This window comes from Cetorhinus maximus, unplaced genomic scaffold, assembly GCF_964194155.1.
Source record: "Cetorhinus maximus unplaced genomic scaffold, sCetMax3.hap1.1 HAP1_SCAFFOLD_188, whole genome shotgun sequence".
Classification (NCBI taxonomy): domain Eukaryota; kingdom Metazoa; phylum Chordata; class Chondrichthyes; order Lamniformes; family Cetorhinidae; genus Cetorhinus; species Cetorhinus maximus.
In genome coordinates this window covers 278973-299464 of record NW_027596168.1, presented here as the reverse complement: position 1 = coordinate 299464, position 20492 = coordinate 278973, and the positions used below count along the sequence as shown (strand labels likewise).

General features: G+C 37.8%; 1 protein-coding gene across 5 annotated transcripts in view; it reads right to left on the bottom strand.

Annotated features, from left to right (window-relative positions):
• Window positions 1-20492, bottom strand: part of LOC144672993 (coiled-coil domain-containing protein 102A-like) — a 447451-nt gene that overhangs the window by 312346 nt on the left and 114613 nt on the right. For all 5 annotated transcript variants that reach the window (XM_078534991.1, XM_078534993.1, XM_078534994.1 and 2 more), the window contains one exon: window positions 15111-15219. In XM_078534991.1, the coding sequence (XP_078391117.1) occupies window positions 15111-15219 (109 nt within the window). The remainder of the gene's footprint in view (window positions 1-15110; window positions 15220-20492) is intronic.

Genomic DNA, 20492 nt, shown 5'->3' with positions numbered 1-20492 from the left:
GATACTGACGTAAACACATACAGTAATACATACTGACGTACGCACACACAGTAATAGATACTGCTGAATATAAACACACACAATAAAAGATATTGCTGAATGTAAACACACACAGTAATAGATATTGCTGAATGTAAACACACACAGTAATAGGTACTGCTGAATGTAAACACTCACAGTAATAGATACTGATGTAAACACACACAGTAATAGATACTGACGTAAACACATACAGAAATAGGTATTGAGGCAAACACACACAGTAATAGATACTGATTAATATAAACACACACAATAATAGATATTGCTGAATGTAAACACACACAGTAATAGATATTGCTGAATGAAACACACACAGTAATAGGTACTGCTGAATGTAAACACACACAGTAATAGATACTGCCATAAACACACAATAATAGATACTGACATAAACTCACACATTAATAGATATTGACGTAAACACACACAGTTATTGATACTGATGTAAACACACACAGTAACAGATACTGCTGAATGCAAACACACGCAGTAATAGATACTGCTGAATATAAACACACACAACAATAGATATTGCTGAATGTAAAAACACACTGTAATAGATATTGCTGAAAGTAAACACACGCAGTAATAGATACTGATGTAAACACATGCAGTAATAGAGAGTGATGTAAACACATGCATTAATAGATACTGATGTAAACACACACAGTAATAGATACTGATCTAAACACATACAGTAACATATACTGATGTAAACACACACAGTAACAGATACTGATGTAAGAACACAGTAATAGATACTGCTGTAAACACACAGAGTAATAGGTACTGCTGAATGTAAACACACACATTAATAGATACTGACGTACTCACACACAGTATAAGATACTGACGTAAACACACACAGTAATAGATACTGCTGAATATAAACACAAACAGTAATAGATATTGCTGAATGTAAACACATGCAGTAATAGATACTGATGTAAACAAATGCAGTAATAGATAGTGATGTAAACACACACAGTAATAGGTACTGATGTAAACACACAAAGCAATAGATACTGATGTAAACACACACAGTAATAGATACTGTTGTAAACACACACAGTCATAGATACTGATGTAAACACACACAGTAATAGATACTGATGTAAACACACACAGTAATAGATAATGTTGTAAACACACACAGTCATAGATACTGATGTAAACACACACAGTAATTGATACTGCTATAAACACACACAGTACTAGGTACTGCTGAATGTAAACACACACAGTAATAGATATTGCTGAATGTAAACACACACATTAATAGATACTGATGTAAACACACGCAGTAATAGATACTCATGTAAACACATGCAGCAATAGATACTGATGTAAACACACACAGTAATAGATACTGACGTAAACACATACAGTAATAGGTACTGCTGCATGTAACCACACACAGTAATAGATATTGCTAAACGTAAACACACACAGTAATAGATATTGCTGAATGTAAACACACACTGTAATAGATACTGATGTAAACACACGCAGTAAGAGATACTGATGTAAACACACACAGTAATAGATACTGCTGAATGTAAACACAAACAGTAATAGATATTGCTGAATATAAACACATGCAGTAATAGATATTGATGTAAACACATGCAGTAATAGATAGTGATGTAACCACATGCATTAATAGATACTGATGGAAATGCACACAGTAATAGATACTGATGTAAACAAACACAGTTATAGATACTGAGGTAAACAAAGAGTAATAGATACTGATGAAAACACACACAGTAATAGATACTGATGTAAACTCACACAGTAATAGATACTGATGTAAACACACAAAGTAATAGATACTGATGTAACCACAAACAGTAATAGATACTGTTGTAAACACAGACAATCATAGATACTGATGTAAACACACACAGTAATAGATATTGAAGTAAAAACACGCAAGAATAGATATTGCAGCATGTAAACACACACAGAAACTGATACTGATGTAAACACAAACAGTAATAGACACTGATGTAAACACACACAGTAACAGATACTGCTGTAAACACACACAGTAATAGATACTGCTGTAAACATCCACATAGATACTGCTGTAAACACACACAGTAATAGATACTGCTGTAAACACACACAGTAATAGATACTGCTGTAAACACGCACGGTAATAGATACTGCTGTAAACACACACAGTAATATATAATGATGTAAACACACACAGTAATAGATACTGATGGAAACACACACAGTAATAGATATAGCAGCGTGTAAACACACACAGCAATAGATATTGTTGCATGTAAACACACACAGTAACAGATACTGATGTAAACACACACAGTAATAGATACTTATGTAAACACACACAGTAACAGGTACTGCTGTAAACACCCACAGCAATAGGTACTGCCGAATGTAAACACACACAGTAATAGATAGGGACGTAAACACATGATAATAGAAACTGACATAAACAGACACATTAATAGATTCTGACGTAAACACACAGAGTCATAGATACTGACGTAAACACACACAGTAACAGATACTGCTGAATGCAAACACACACAATAATAGATACTGCTGAATGTAAGCCCGCACACTAGTAGATATTGCTGAATGTAAACACACGCAGTAATAGATACTGATGTAAACACATGCAGTAATAGATAGTGATGTAAAAACACGGATTAATAGATACTGATGTAAACACACACAGTAATAGATGCTGATATAAACAAACACAGTAATAGATACTGAGGTAAACGCACACAGCAATAGATACTGAGGTAAACACACACAGTAATAGATACTGATGTAAACACACACAGTCATAGATACTGATGTAAAAACACACATTAATAGATATTGCTGCATGTAAACACACACAGTAACAGATACTGATGTAAACACACAGTAATAGACACTGAGGTAAAGACACACAGTAATAGATACTGCTGTAAACACACACAGTAATAGATACTGCTGTAAACACACACAGTAATCGATACTGCTGAAAACACACACAGTAATAGATACTGCTGTACACACACACACAGTAATAAATACTGAAGTATTAACACACAGTAATAGATATTGCTGCATGTAAACACACACAGGAACTGATACTGATGTAAACACAAACAGTAATAGACACTGATGTAAACACACACAGTAATAGATACTGCTGTAAACACACACAGTAATAGATAATGCTGTAAACATGCACATAAATAGATACTGCTGTAAACACACACAGTAATAGATACTGCTGTGAACACACACAGAAATAAATAATGATGTAAACACACACAGTAATAGATATAGCAGCGTGTAAACACACACAGTAACAGATACTGATGTAAACACACAGTAATAGATGCTGCTGAATGTAATCACACACAGTAATAGATACTGAAGTAAAAACACACAGTAATAGATATTGCTGCATGTAAACACACACAGTAACTAATACTGATGTAAACACAAACAGTAATAGACAATGATGTAAACACATACAGTAATAGATACTGCTGAATTTAAGCACAAACACTAGTAGATATTGCTGAATGTATACACACAGAGTAATAGATATCGCTGAATGTAAACACACGCAGTAATAGATCCTGATGTAAACACACACAGTAATAGATACTGATCTAAACATACACAGTAATAGATACTGATGTAAACACACACAGTAATAGATACTGCTATAAACACACACGTTACTAGGTACTGCTGAATGTAAACACACACAGTAATAGATATTGCTGAATGTAAACACACACATTAATAGATACTGATGTAAACACACGCAGTAATAGATACTCATGTAAACACATGCAGCAATAGATACTGATGTAAACATATACAGTAATAGATACTGACGTAAACACATACAGTAATAGATACTGATGTAAACACACACAGTAATAGGTACTGCTGCATGTAACCACACACAGTAATAGATATTGCTGAACGTAACACACACAGTAATAGATATTGCTGAATGTAAACACACACAGTAATAGATACTGATGGAAACACACGCAGTAAGAGATACTGATGTAAACACATGCACTAATAGATAGTGATGTAAACACACGCATTAATAGATACTGTTGTAAACAAACACAGTAATAGATACTGAGGTAAACACACAGAGTATTAGATACTGATGTAAACACACAATGTAATAGATATGGATGTAAACACACACAGTAATCGATACTGATGTAAACACACACAGTAATAGATACTGCTGTAAACACACACAGTAATAGATACTGCTGAATGTAAACACAAACAGCAATAGATATTGCTGAATGTAAACACATGCAGTAATAGATACTGATGTAAACACATGTAGTAATAGATAGTGATGTAAACACATGCATTAATAGATACTGATGGAAACGCACACAGTAATAGATACTGATGTAAACAAACACAGTTATAGATACTGAGGTAAACAAAGAGTAATAGATACTGATGTAAACACACAGTGTAATAGATATGGATGTAAACACACACAGTAATAGATACTGCTGTAAACACACATACTACTAGATACTGCTGTACACACATACAGTAATAGATACTGCTGAAAACACATACAGTAATAGGTAATGCTGTAAACACACACAGTAATAGGTACTGCTGAATGTAAACACACACAGTAATAGATACTGATGTAAACACACACAGTAATAGATACTGATCTAAACACACTCAGTAACAGATACTGACGCAAACACACACAGTAATAGATATTGCTGCGTGTAAACACACACAGTAACAGATACTGATGTAAACACACACAGTAATAGATACTGATGTAAACACACACAGTAACAGATACTGATGTAAGCACACAGTAATAGATACTGATGTAAACACACACAGTAATAGATACTGCTGTAAACACACAGAGTAATAGGTACTGCTAAATGTAAACACACACATTAATAGATACTGACGTACACACACACTGTATTAGATACTGACGTAAACACACACAGTAATAGATACTGTTGTAAACACACACAGTAATAGAAACTGTTGTAAACACACACAGTCATAGATGCTGATGTAAACACACACCGTAATAGATACTGAAGTAAAAACACACAGTAATAGATATTGCTGCATGTAAACACACACAGTAACTGATACTGATGTAAACACAAACAGTAATAGACACTGATGTAAACACACACAGTAATAGATACTGCTGTAAACACACACAGTAATAGATAATGCTGTAAACACACACAGTAATGAATAATGATGTAAACACACACAGTAATAGATACTGACGTAAACACACACAGAAATAGGTACTGACGCAAACACACACAGTAATAGATACTGCTGAATATAAACACACACAATAATAGATATTGCTGAATGTAAACACACACAGTAATCGATATTGCTGAATGAAACACACACAGTAATCGATATTGCTGAATGAAACACACACAGTAATAGGTACTGCTGAATGTAAACACACACAGTAATAGATACTGACGTAAACACACAATAATAGATACTGACATAAACACACACATTAATAGATACTGACGTAAACACACACAGTTATAGATACTGACGTAAACACACACAGTAATAGATACTGCTGAATATAAACACACACAATAATAGATATTGCTGAATGTAAAAACACACAGTAATAGATATTGCTGAAAGTAAACACACGCAGTAATAGATACTGATGTAAACACATGCAGTAATAGATAGTGATGTAAATACATGCATTAATAGATACTGATGTAAACACACACAGTAATAGATACTGATATAAACAAACTCAGTAATACATGCAGAGGTAAACAGACAGAGTAATAGATACTGATGTAAAGACACACATTAATAGATACTGAAATAAACACACACAGTAATAGATACTGATGTAAACACACACATTATTGGAAACTGATGTAAACACACAAAGTAATACATGCTGATGTAAACACACACAGTAATAGATACTGATGTAAACGCACACAGTCATAGATACTAATGTAAACACACACAGTTACAGATACTGATGTTATCACACACAGTAATGGACACTGATGTAAACACACACAGTAATAGATACTGCTGTAAACACACACGGTAATAGGTACTGCTGTAAACACACACGGTAATAGGTACTGCTGTAAACACACACAGTAATAGGTACTGCTGAATGTAACCACACACAGTAATAGATACTGATGTAAACACACACAGTAATAGATACTGATCTAAACACATACAGTAACAGATACTGATGCAAACACACACAGTAACAGATACTGATGCAAACACACACAGTAATAGATATAGTCTTGTGTAAACACACACAGTAACAGATACTGATGTAAACACACACAGTAATAGATACTGATGTAAACACACACAGTAACAGATACTGATGTAGGAACCCAATAATAGATACTGCTCTAAACACACAGAGTAATAGGTACTGCTGAAATTAAACACAAACATTAATAGATACTGACGTACACACACACAGTATTAGATACTGACGTAAACACACACATTAATAGATACTGCTGAATGTAAACACAAACAATAATAGATATTGCTGAATGTAAACACACACAGTAACAGATACTGATGTAAGCACACACAGTAATAGATAATGCTGTAAACATGCACATAAATAGATACTGCTGTAAACACACACAGTAATAGATACTGCTGTAAACACACACAGTAATAGATACTGCTGTAGACACACAGTAATAGATACTGATGTAAACACACACAGTAATAGATACTGATGGAAACACACACAGTAATAGATACTGTTGTAAACACACACAGTCATAAATACTGATGTAAACACAAACAGTAATAGACACTGATGTAAACACACACAGTAATAGATACTGCTGTAAACACACACAGTAATAGATAATGCTGTAAACATGCACATAAATAGATACTGCTGTAAACACACACAGTAATAGATACTGCTGTAAACACACACAGTAATAGATACTGCTGTAAACACACACAGTAATAAACAATGATGTAAATACACACAGTAATAGATACTGATGGAAACACACACAGTAATAGATATAGCAGCGTGTAAACACACACAGTAATAAACAATGATGTAAACACACACAGTAATAGATACTGAAGTAAGCTCACACTGTAATGGATATAGCTGCGTGTAAACACACACAGTAATAGATACTGATGTAAACACACACAGTAATAGATACTGTTGTAAACACACACAGTCATAAATACTGATGTAAACACAAACAGTAATAGACACTGATGTAAACACACACAGTAATAGATACTGCTGTAAACACACACAGTAATAGATAATGCTGTAAACATGCACATAAATAGATACTGCTGTAAACACACACAGTAATAGATACTGCTGTAAACACACACAGTAATAGATACTGCTGTAAACACACACAGTAATAAATAATGATGTAAACACACACAGTAATAGGTACTGAAGTAAGGTCACACAGTAATAGATATAGCTGCGTGTAAACACACACAGTAATAGATACTGATGTAAACACACACAGTAACAGATACTGATATAAACACACAGTAATAGATACTGATGTAAACACACACAGTAACAGATACTGATGTGGACACACAGTAATAGATACTGATGTAAACACACACAGTAATAGAAACTGCCGAAACACACACAGTAATAGAAACTGACGTAAACACATACAGTAATAGATACTGATGTAAACACACACAGTAATAGATACTGCTGAATGTAAACACAAACAGTAGTAGATATTGCTAAATGTAAACACACGCAGTAATAGATACTGATGTAAACACATGCAGCAATAGATACTGATGTAAACACACGCAGTAATAGATACTGATGTAAACACATGCAGCAATACATACTGACGTTAACACATACAGTAATAGATACTGGTGTAAACACACACAGTAACAGATACTGATGTAAGCACACACAGTAATAGATAATGCTGTAAACATGAACATAAATAGATACTGCTGTAAACACACACAGTAATAGATACTGCTGTAAACACACACAGTAATAGATACTGCTGTAAACACACAGTAATAGATACTGATGTAAACACACACAGTAATAGATACTGATGGAAACACACACAGTAATAGATATAGCAGCGTGTAAACACACACAGTAACAGATACTGATGTAAACACACACAGTGACAGATACTGATGTAAACACACACAGTGACAGATACTGATGTAAACACACACAGTGACAGATACTGATGTAAACACACAGTAATAGATACTGATATAAACACACATAGTAATAGATACTGATGTAAACACACACCGTAACAGATACTGCTGTAAACACACACAGTAATAAATAATGATGTAAACACACACAGTAATAGATACTGAAGTAAGCTCACACTGTAATAGATATAGCTGCGTGTAAACACACACAGTAATAGATACTGATGTAAACACGCACAGTAACAGATACTGATGTAAACACACAGTAATAGATACTGATGTAAACACACACAGTAATAGAAACTGATGAAACACACACAGTAATAGATACTGACGTAAACGCACACAGTAATAGATACTGCTGAATGTAAACACAAACAGTAGTAGATATTGCTAAATGTAAACACACGCAGTAATAGATACTGATGTAAACACATGCAGCAATAGATACTGATGTAAACACACACAGTAATAGATACTGCTGAATGTAAACACACACAGTAATAGTTATTGCTGAATATAAACACACACAGTAATAGATACTGATGTAAACACACGCAGTAATAGATACTGATGTAAACACATGCAGCAATACATACTGATATAAACACACACAGTAATAGATACTGACGTAAACACATACAGTAATAGATACTGATGTAAACACACACAGTAACAGATACTGCTGAATATAAACACACACAATAATAGATATTGCTGAATGTAAAAACACACAGTAATAGATATTGCTGAAAGTAAACACACGCAGTAATAGATACTGATGTAAACACATGCAGTAATAGATAGTGATGTAAATACATGCATTAATAGATACTGATGTAAACACACACAGTAATAGATATTGATATAAACAAACTCAGTAATACATGCAGAGGTAAACAGACAGAGTAATAGATACTGATGTAAAGACACACATTAATAGATACTGAAATAAACACACACAGTAATAGATACTGATGTAAACACACACATTATTGGAAACTGATGTAAACACACAAAGTAATACATGCTGATGTAAACACACACAGTAATAGATACTGATGTAAACGCACACAGTCATAGATACTAATGTAAACACACACAGTTACAGATACTGATGTTATCACACACAGTAATGGACACTGATGTAAACACACACAGTAATAGATACTGCTGTAAACACACACAGTAATAGATACTGCTGTAAACACACACGGTAATAGGTACTGCTGTAAACACACACGGTAATAGATACTGCTGTAAACACACACAGTAATAGGTACTGCTGAATGTAACCACACACAGTAATAGATACTGATGTAAACACACACAGTAATAGATACTGATCTAAACACATACAGTAACAGATACTGATGCAAACACACACAGTAACAGATACTGATGCAAACACACACAGTAATAGATATAGTCTTGTGTAAACACACACAGTAACAGATACTGATGTAAACACACACAGTAATAGATACTGATGTAAACACACACAGTAACAGATACTGATGTAAGAACCCAATAATAGACACTGCTCTAAACACACAGAGTAATAGGTACTGCTGAAATTAAACACAAACATTAATAGATACTGACGTACACACACACAGTATTAGATACTGACGTAAACACACACATTAATAGATACTGCTGAATGTAAACACAAACAATAATAGATATTGCTGAATGTAAACACACACAGTAACAGATACTGATGTAAGCACACACAGTAATAGATAATGCTGTAAACATGCACATAAATAGATACTGCTGTAAACTCACACAGTAATAGATACTGCTGTAAACACACACAGTAATAGATACTGCTGTAGACACACAGTAATAGATACTGATGTAAACACACACAGTAATAGATACTGATGGAAACACACACAGTAATAGATACTGTTGTAAACACACACAGTCATAAATACTGATGTAAACACAAACAGTAATAGACACTGATGTAAACACACACAGTAATAGATACTGCTGTAAACACACACAGTAATAGATAATGCTGTAAACATGCACATAAATAGATACTGCTGTAAACACACACAGTAATAGATACTGCTGTAAACACACACAGTAATAGATACTGCTGTAAACACACACAGTAATAAACAATGATGTAAATACACACAGTAATAGATACTGATGGAAACACACACAGTAATAGATATAGCAGCGTGTAAACACACACAGTAATAAACAATGATGTAAACACACACAGTAATAGATACTGAAGTAAGCTCACACTGTAATGGATATAGCTGCGTGTAAACACACACAGTAATAGATACTGATGTAAACACACACAGTAATAGATACTGTTGTAAACACACACAGTCATAAATACTGATGTAAACACAAACAGTAATAGACACTGATGTAAACACACACAGTAATAGATACTGCTGTAAACACACACAGTAATAGATAATGCTGTAAACATGCACATAAATAGATACTGCTGTAAACACACACAGTAATAGATACTGCTGTAAACACACACAGTAATAGATACTGCTGTAAACACACACAGTAATAAATAATGATGTAAACACACACAGTAATAGGTACTGAAGTAAGGTCACACAGTAATAGATATAGCTGCGTGTAAACACACACAGTAATAGATACTGATGTAAACACACACAGTAACAGATACTGATGTAAACACACAGTAATAGATACTGATGTAAACACACACAGTAACAGATACTGATGTAAACACACAGTAATAGATACTGATGTAAACACACACAGTAATAGAAACTGACAAAACACACACAGTAATAGAAACTGACGTAAACACATACAGTAATAGATACTGACGTAAACACACACAGTAATAGATACTGCTGAATGTAAACACAAACAGTAGTAGATATTGCTAAATGTAAACACACGCAGTAATAGATACTGATGTAAACACATGCAGCAATAGATACTGATGTAAACACACGCAGTAATAGATACTGATGTAAACACATGCAGCAATACATACTGACGTTAACACATACAGTAATAGATACTGGTGTAAACACACACAGTAACAGATACTGATGTAAGCACACACAGTAATAGATACTGCTGTAAACACACAGTAATAGATACTGATGTAAACACACACAGTAATAGATACTGATGGAAACACACACAGTAATAGATATAGCAGCGTGTAAACACACACAGTAACAGATACTGATGTAAACACACACAGTGACAGATACTGATGTAAACACACACAGTGACAGATACTGATGTAAACACACAGTAATAGATACTGATATAAACACACATAGTAATAGATACTGATGTAAACACACACCGTAACAGATACTGCTGTAAACACACACAGTAATAAATAATGATGTAAACACACACAGTAATAGATACTGAAGTAAGCTCACACTGTAATAGATATAGCTGCGTGTAAACACACACAGTAATAGATACTGATGTAAACACACACAGTAACAGATACTGATGTAAACACACAGTAATAGATACTGATGTAAACACACACAGTAATAGAAACTGATGAAACACACACAGTAATAGATACTGACGTAAACGCACACAGTAATAGATACTGCTGAATGTAAACACAAACAGTAGTAGATATTGCTAAATGTAAACACACGCAGTAATAGATACTGATGTAAACACATGCAGCAATAGATACTGATGTAAACACACACAGTAATAGATACTGCTGAATGTAAACACACACAGTAATAGTTATTGATGAATATAAACACACACAGTAATAGATACTGATGTAAACACACGCAGTAATAGATACTGATGTAAACACATGCAGCAATACATACTGATATAAACACACACAGTAATAGATACTGACGTAAACACATACAGTAATAGATACTGATGTAAACACACACAGTAACAGATACTGATGTAAGCACACACAGTAATAGATAATGCTGTAAACATGCACATAAATAGATACTGCTGTAAACACACACAGTAATAGATACTGCTGTAAACACACACAGTAATAAATAATGATGTAAACACACACAGTAATTGATACTGATGGAAACACACACAGTAATAGAATTAGCAGCGTGTAAACACACACAGTAACAGGTACTGATGTAAACACACAGTAACAGATACTGATGTAAACACACAATAATAGATACTGATGTAAACACACAGTAATAGATACTGATGTAAACACACACAGTAATAGATACTGATGTAAACACACACAGTAATAGGTACTGATGTAAACACACACAGTAACAGATACTGCTGTAAACACACAAAGGAATAGTTACTGCTGAATGTAAACACACCCAGTAATAGATACTGACGTAAACACACACAGTAATAGATACTGCTGAAAATAAACACACATACTAGTACATAATGCTGAATGTAAACACACATAGTAATTGATATTGCTGAATGTAAACACACACAGTAATAGATACTCATGTAAACACACACAGTAATAGATACTGACATAAACACACACAGTAACAGATACTGATGTAAACACACACAGTAACAGAAACTGATGTAAACACACACAGTAATAGATATTGCTGCATGTAAACACGCACAGTAATAGATATTGCTACATGTAAACACACACATTAACATATACTGATGTAAACACACACAGTAATAGTTACTGATGTAAACACACAAAGTAATAGATACTGATGTAAACACACAATAATAGATTTTGCTGAATGAAAAAACTGACAGTAATACATTTTGCTGAATGTAAACACATACAATAATAGATACTGCTGAATGTAAACACACACAGTAATCGATCCTGATGTTAACACAAACAGTAATAGATACCGATGTAAACACACACAGTAATAGATACTGATGTAAACACACTCAGTATTAGATTTTGCTGAATGTAAACACACACAGTAATAGATTTTGCTGAATGTAAACACACACAGTAATAGAATTTCCTGAATGTAAACACACACTGTAATAGATTTTGCTGAATGTAAACACACACAGTAATAGATTTTCCTGAATGTAAACACACACAGTAATAGATTTTCCTGAATGTAAACACACACTAATAGATTTTCCTGAATGTAAACACACACATTAATAGATTTTGCTGAATGTAAACACACACATTAATAGATTTTGCTGAATGTAAACACACACACTAATATATACTGATGTAAACACACACAGTAATAGATACTGATGTAAACACACACAGTAATAGATTTTGCTGAATGGAAACACAGAGTCCCAGGATGTCGCCGTGTTCAGCCGACTGGGCGACATTTTAAAAAAGCAGGTGGTATTCAATTCCAGGGTTCCATACCCACCCATTCCCATTTGCAGCAACTTTACAGGCATAAGGGCACAGGTAACTAGTCCGCATGCACACACTCACCCTTGCCGGTTCCATTGCTGGTTTAGACAGTTCCAACCCCACTCCACATCCATTTTTGTGGCGTGAGGCCCCTCCCTAAGTTGATAGCTCCTCAGGAGCGTCATGAGCCATGGAGGGTGGAATCCCAGTCCCAAGTGGGTATACCAAAAAAAAAACAGCCACCTGATCATGGAATTATTTGATTGACAGGTCATTTGCTTTATAATTCAAATAAAATCTGTTATTACCATTTCAGTATGCTCCTTTGCAGTTGTGATTGTTTTCACAAGGGAGCCCATTATGAATGCTTGGCTGACAGAGTCTCTACAGGGCCATCATCTTAGCTAGGGGTTATGTGGAGAGTTGAAATGACAGTCTTAGGCGGTCATTAAAGAATTATCTGTGTTTGATATGGTTACTGAACAGGTGTTTGTGTTTACAACTAAATGACTTCTGAGATTTACGTTTTTCTCACTGGGTATAGAATTTTTTTTCAGTATTAAGTGAGTTTGCATTGCAGCTCTTTTAGACTGCTCGACGCTTAATTTCTCCATGTACATTTCAAAACCTTCCCATGACCATTAAATGGCTCCTCAGGTCTGCCCATAGCAGATGCTGGGTGAATGGATGTGAAGGGTGCACAGGGTGCATGGAGGGGCCATGGTGAGGGGGCATGGATCGGGTATAAGGGGGGTATGGAGTGGGCATGAGTATGAAGGGGTATCAAGGTATGAAGTGGCATGGTGTATGCAACAGCATGAGTATGAGGGGGAATGGGGGACATGTGGAGGGGAATGGGGCCGCATGTGGAGGGGAATGGGGCCACATGTGGAGGGGAATGGGGCCACATGTGGAGGGGAATGGGGGTGCATGTGGAGGGGAATGGGGGAGCATGTGGAAGGGAATGGGGGAGCATGTGGCGTGGGTGAGGGTGGTGAGGGTTTGAGGGCCTGACATTCATCATTATAACTGGGCCATTGTCCAGCCTCACCATCTGCCCACCTCCACTGCAGCCTTGGACCTGCCTCAGGAGCCAGCGGGCCTGACTCCATCCCATCCTCGCCTTCTTGGAACAAAAATATGACAGGCAGAAGCCTCCATTACAGAGACAGTTTTGCAGGGTTGGCAACTTTCCCGGCACATGCTTCCCATCTCCTTCATGAAAATCCATCCCAGAGTATCTGATACTGCTGGCTGTAATCATACAAGTGGAATAGCATGCAAACCAGATCAACAGATGAAAAACCGCGCACTATGTTGAATATTGAAAGTGAGCGGCTAATTTTAGACAGATTTTAGCTCGGAAGATGTATACATAAATGAATGCCTGTACCTATAGGTGGCTCCTTACTGCTCTTCATCTTACCTGTTTAACTACCTCCTGTTTGGATTTATTGAGCTCTTCATACTTGATTTTCCATTGGGTAACATCTGCCTCCAGCTTCTCAATGTGTTTACTGAGCATACTCTTGTCCCTAAGGAGGTTAAAAAAAAAAGCACCCATAAGGAAATTGCTGCAAATCAGTCATTACAATTCAAACTTATTTGAGTATTGCTAAAAAAAAAGACATGCTGTTGAAGCTTTTCATCTTGCACTCATCAGGACAGATGCAAGAATTCCAAATTTCAAAGGGAACAACAATTCATAGTACATGAGAATACCCATTTGCAGGATAACAATACTTTGATTTTGAAACTAGTGAAAAACATGGTGATCTCAGTGAAGCTTTGAAACTTACAAAATTCTATAGGGTATAAGCAGAAAGGGTGTTTCCCGACTTGGTGGGGTGGTGTCGGTGGCTGTAGAATAAGGGGCAGGCTATTTAGGGCTGAGATGAAGAAGCATTTCTTAACTCAGAGGGTAGTGAATCTTTGAAATTCTCTAACCCAGAGGGCTGTGGAAGCTCAATCATTGAATATGTTCACGACAGAAATTGATTTCTAGACACTAATGACAACAGGGGGTGTGGGGGTAGCATGGGATAATAATGCTGAGATGGACAATCAGCCTTGACCTACTTGAGAGGCAAATCAGACTCGGAGGCACTGAATGGCCTACTCCTGCTCCGATGTTTGTTCCTAACTGCTTCAACCTTCCCAATTCTGTCCAAATAATTAAGTTAGAAAAGGTTCTGCAGCTCATACAGCTTCAGATAAGTTCAGGACTCACTCCTCAGATCCTCTGTGTTGGGATTACACATGCATTCAAGCACAGATCAGAATCAATACGGTACACACCACACAAGGTCAATATTCTCACCACAAGTGTAAAATCAATCCTCCTGAAAGATCTTCACAGAATCATAGAACAGTCCAGCACAGAGGAGGCCACTTGGCCCATCATGCACGTGTTGAATACCTGATTCTGCTGAAAGGTCATCGGCCTGAAACATTAACCCTGTTTTTCTCTCTCTTCAGATGCTGCCTGGTCAGCTGAGTATTTCCAGCATTTTCTGTTTTTGCTATATCATATTCATTTATTTCTATTTGTGCCATCAATTCATCCATCTTGTTATGAACGCTGCGTGCATTCAGGTAAACAGGAAATAATTCTGTCTTTTTACAGTTTTAGCTTACTCTGACCTTATTTGCTGGTCCACATAGATCTTTGTGCACTCTGGCCCTTACTGTCACACTCTGGTTCCAATTCCTCCCTACACCACATGGGCTGCAGTGGTTCAAGGCAACTCATCACCACCTTCTCAAGGTGGCGGTAAGCTAGAGACGTCCACATCCCATAAACGAATAAATAAAAAATTATCTGTATCATTACCTTTCACTGTTGCCTTGTCCTTTCTGATTAAGCACTCTCTACAGTCCGAATTATAGGGCTTGCCAGAACACCGATTGCTATGACCAATACAGCTGAGTTATTTAAAAATCCCAGAGGAAAACTTTAAACAACTGTCATAACCTATAATTTTAAGTGTTATGTTTGAGATGCGACTCTAAATTCAGGAAGCAGACCATCAGTTCTCGAGGTTTTACACTAAACCAAATGAAACATTTTATTAATTTACACAGGTTAAAATATGTATACACATGGCTTCAAATTACTACTATCATAACTTTTAACAAATTCACAAACTAATCTCCATTAAAGCAACAGCAACCCATAGGCTTAACCAAACACCAGGCAAAGCATGTTTGCTGAAATTAAATGAGGTTCTTTTCACTTTGGTTCCTGTGGAGACAGTTGGAGGCCTTTTGATCTTACATTGCCTCTGCTCTGCACACCCGAAAACTGAAGTTATACCTACCACTGCCCATTGAATGTAAATTCTTATTGTATCACCAACCTCTCAACTCAACCTCTCTAACAATAAAACCCCTTTCATAGTACCAATTTTATTTGTAAAATAAACATATTGTTTGGTACATGCTAGACAGGTGTCAGTTTTCGCCCAACTTCCTGAATGCTCTATTCAAAAAATGCAAATGCACCCTACCTCTCTGCTTACATCTTAAAACTAGTACATATCAAAGCCAGGCTAGCTGGCTTTAATCCAATTAAGACACACCCACAGACTAAACCTCTAATTTAAAAGAAAAATATTTTCCAACAATATTATATACATTAATAACTTTGTGACACCGATCACAGCATTGTTCAGGTGTAGACCGTACAAACGGTACAGCTCCCAGTACTGGTGCCATTGTGCCATGAATCAAAACTCATTTCTCTCACACCAATCTTTGAGCCACGCATTTAACTCTCCAACCTGATTTACTCTACGCCAATTTCATTGTGGCTTAGGCAGTAGTCCAGAGGTGATTACCTTTATTGTTCTGCTTTTTAATTTAGTCCCCAGCTGCTCATACCACCCCACCAGACTCATCCCATTTGATATCAAGAAACGGCTGAAGGCACTGGATACTGCAAAGGCTATGGGCCCTGACAATATTCCAGCCATGGTACTGAACTCTTGTGCTCCAGAACTTGCCGTGCCCCTAGCCAACCTGTTCCAGTGCAGCTAAAACACTGTAGAATGCAATGTAGAAAATTGCCCAGGGATGTCCTGTACACAAAAAGCAGGATAAATCCAACCCATCCAATTACCGCTCCATCAGTCCACTCTTGATAAAAAGCAAAATACTGCAGATGCTGGAAATCTGTAAATCAAGTCCACTTTCGATCATCAGTAAAGCGCTGGAAGGGGTCATCAGCAATGCTATCAAAGCAGCACTTGCTTAGCAATAACCTGCTCACTGACACCCAGTTTGGGTTCCGCCAGGGCCACTCAGCTCATGACCTCATTACAGTCTTGGTTCAAGCATTGACAAAAGAGCTGATCTCCAGAGGTGAGGTGAGAGTGACTGCCCTTGACATCAAGGCAGCATTTGACTGAGTGTGACATCAAGGAGCCCTAGCAAAACTGGAATCAATGGGAATCAGGGGAAAAATTTTCTGCTGGTTGGAGTCACACCTAGCACAAAGTAAGATGGTTGTGGTTGTTGGAGGTCAATCATCTCAGCTCCAGGACATCACTGCAGGAGTTCCTCAGGGTACCGTCCTCGGCCCAACCATCTTCAGCTGCTTCATCAATGACCTTCCTTCCAACATAAGGTCAGAAGTGGATATGTTCGCTGATGATTGCACAATGTTCAACACCATTCGCGACTCCTCAGATACTGAAGCAGTCTATGTCCAAATGCAGCAAGACCTGGACAATATCCAGGCTTGGGCTGACAAGTGGCAAGTAACATTCGTGCCACATAAGTGCAAGGCAATGACCATCTCCAACAAGAGAGAATCTAACCATTGCTCCTTGATGTTCAATGGCATTACCATCACTAAATCCCCCACTATCAATAATCCTGGGGATTACCATTGACCAGAAACTGAACTGGACTAGCCATATAAATAATATAGCTACAAGAGCAGGTCAAAGGCAAGGAATCCTGCAGTGAATAACTCACCTCCTGACTCCACAAAGCCTGTCCAACATCTACAAGACACAAGTCAGGAGTGTGATGAAATACTCCCCACTTGCCTGAATGAATGCAGCTCCCATAACACTCAAGAAGCTTGACACCATCCAGGACAAAGCAGCCCACTTGATTGGCACCACATCCACAAACATTCACTCCCTCCACCACCGATGCACAGTAGCAGCAGTGTGTACGATCTACAAGATGCACTGCATGAATTCCCCTAAGGTCCTTAGACAGCACCTTCCAAACCCACGACCACTACTATCTAGAAGGGCAAGGGCAGCAAATAGATGGGAACACCACCACCTGGAAGTTCCCCTCCAAACCACTCACCATCCTGACTTGGAAATATATCGCCGTTCCTTCACTGTCGCTGGGTCAAAATCCTGAAACTCCCTCCCTAACAGCATTGTGGGTGTACCTACACCACATGGACTGCAGCGGTTCAAGAAAGCAGCTCACCACCACCTTCTCAAGGGCAAATAGGGATGGGCAATAAATGCTGGCACAGCCATCAAAGCCCACATCCCGTGAATGAATAAATAAAAAACCCTCTTCACATACTCCCACACTCACCCCTCATATATCCCTATACTTGCCCCTCAAATTCCCCTCTCACATAACCCGACCCTCCCCCTCACATACACCTACACTGCCCTCTTACACTTCCCTACCCACCCTCCTCACATACCCCTACCCGCACCCCTCACTTACCCCCTTCATATACCCCTACACTCCCCCCACAAACCCCTACGCTCCCCCCTCACACACCCCTACCCTCCCCCTTACATACCCTACTCTCCACCCCTCACATACCCTCCTTCATATGCCCCTACACTCCGCACTCACATTCCCCCCCCACAAACCCCTACCCTCCCCCTCACACACCCCTACCCTCTCCCCTCACACCCCTACCCTCTCCCCTCACACCCCTACCCTACCCCCTCACATACCCCTACCCTCCCCCCTCACTTAGGCCTATTCTCTCCCTTCCTCACCTACCCCCACCCTCCCCCTCACAAACCCCTAGCCCCCCCCTCCATCTCCTCAGATACCCCTATACATCCCCCTCACATACCTGCTTCACATACTCCCCTCACATACCCTTCTTCATATGCCCCTACCCTCCCCCTCACACGCCCCCACACTCCCCTCCCTCACATAGCCCCTTCACATTCGCCAACCTTCCCCCTTACATATCCCTACCCTCACCCCACACATCCCCTCACACGTCCCTACATTCCCCTCACATATCCGCTTCACATACCCCTTCCCTCCCCCCTCACATACCCCATCCCTCCCCCCTCACATACCTCTTCCCTCCCCCCTCACATACCCCTTCCCTCCCCCCTCACATACCCCTTCCCTTCCCCCCTCACATACCCCTTCCCTCCCCCTCACATACCCCTTCCCTCCCCTCACATACCCCTTCCCTCCCCCCTTCCCCCTCACATACCCCTTCCCTCCCCCCTCACACGCCCCTTCCCTTAGAATGTCTTCCCTTGCACACAGCCTTCTCTCCTTTATATACATTTTCCCCTTTGCGTGCAAATTTCCATTGTTTCACTATGTCTTTGGACTTTACCTGTCTCAAAATAAAAGTCTATCATAGTGCCAATTTTACCAGTAATCCTTGGGAAAAATAAACACGCTGTTTCTTAACTTCTCCTGGCCAGGTGTAACATTTCACCACCCCCTTCCCCGCTCCTTTTGAGTTCAAATTAGTCTGGTTGATTTAAAAATGCAAATGCTCACTTTATACCTCACATTCTAAAAGTTTACCTGCTTAGCATTTCAAATCTAGCTTATCTTC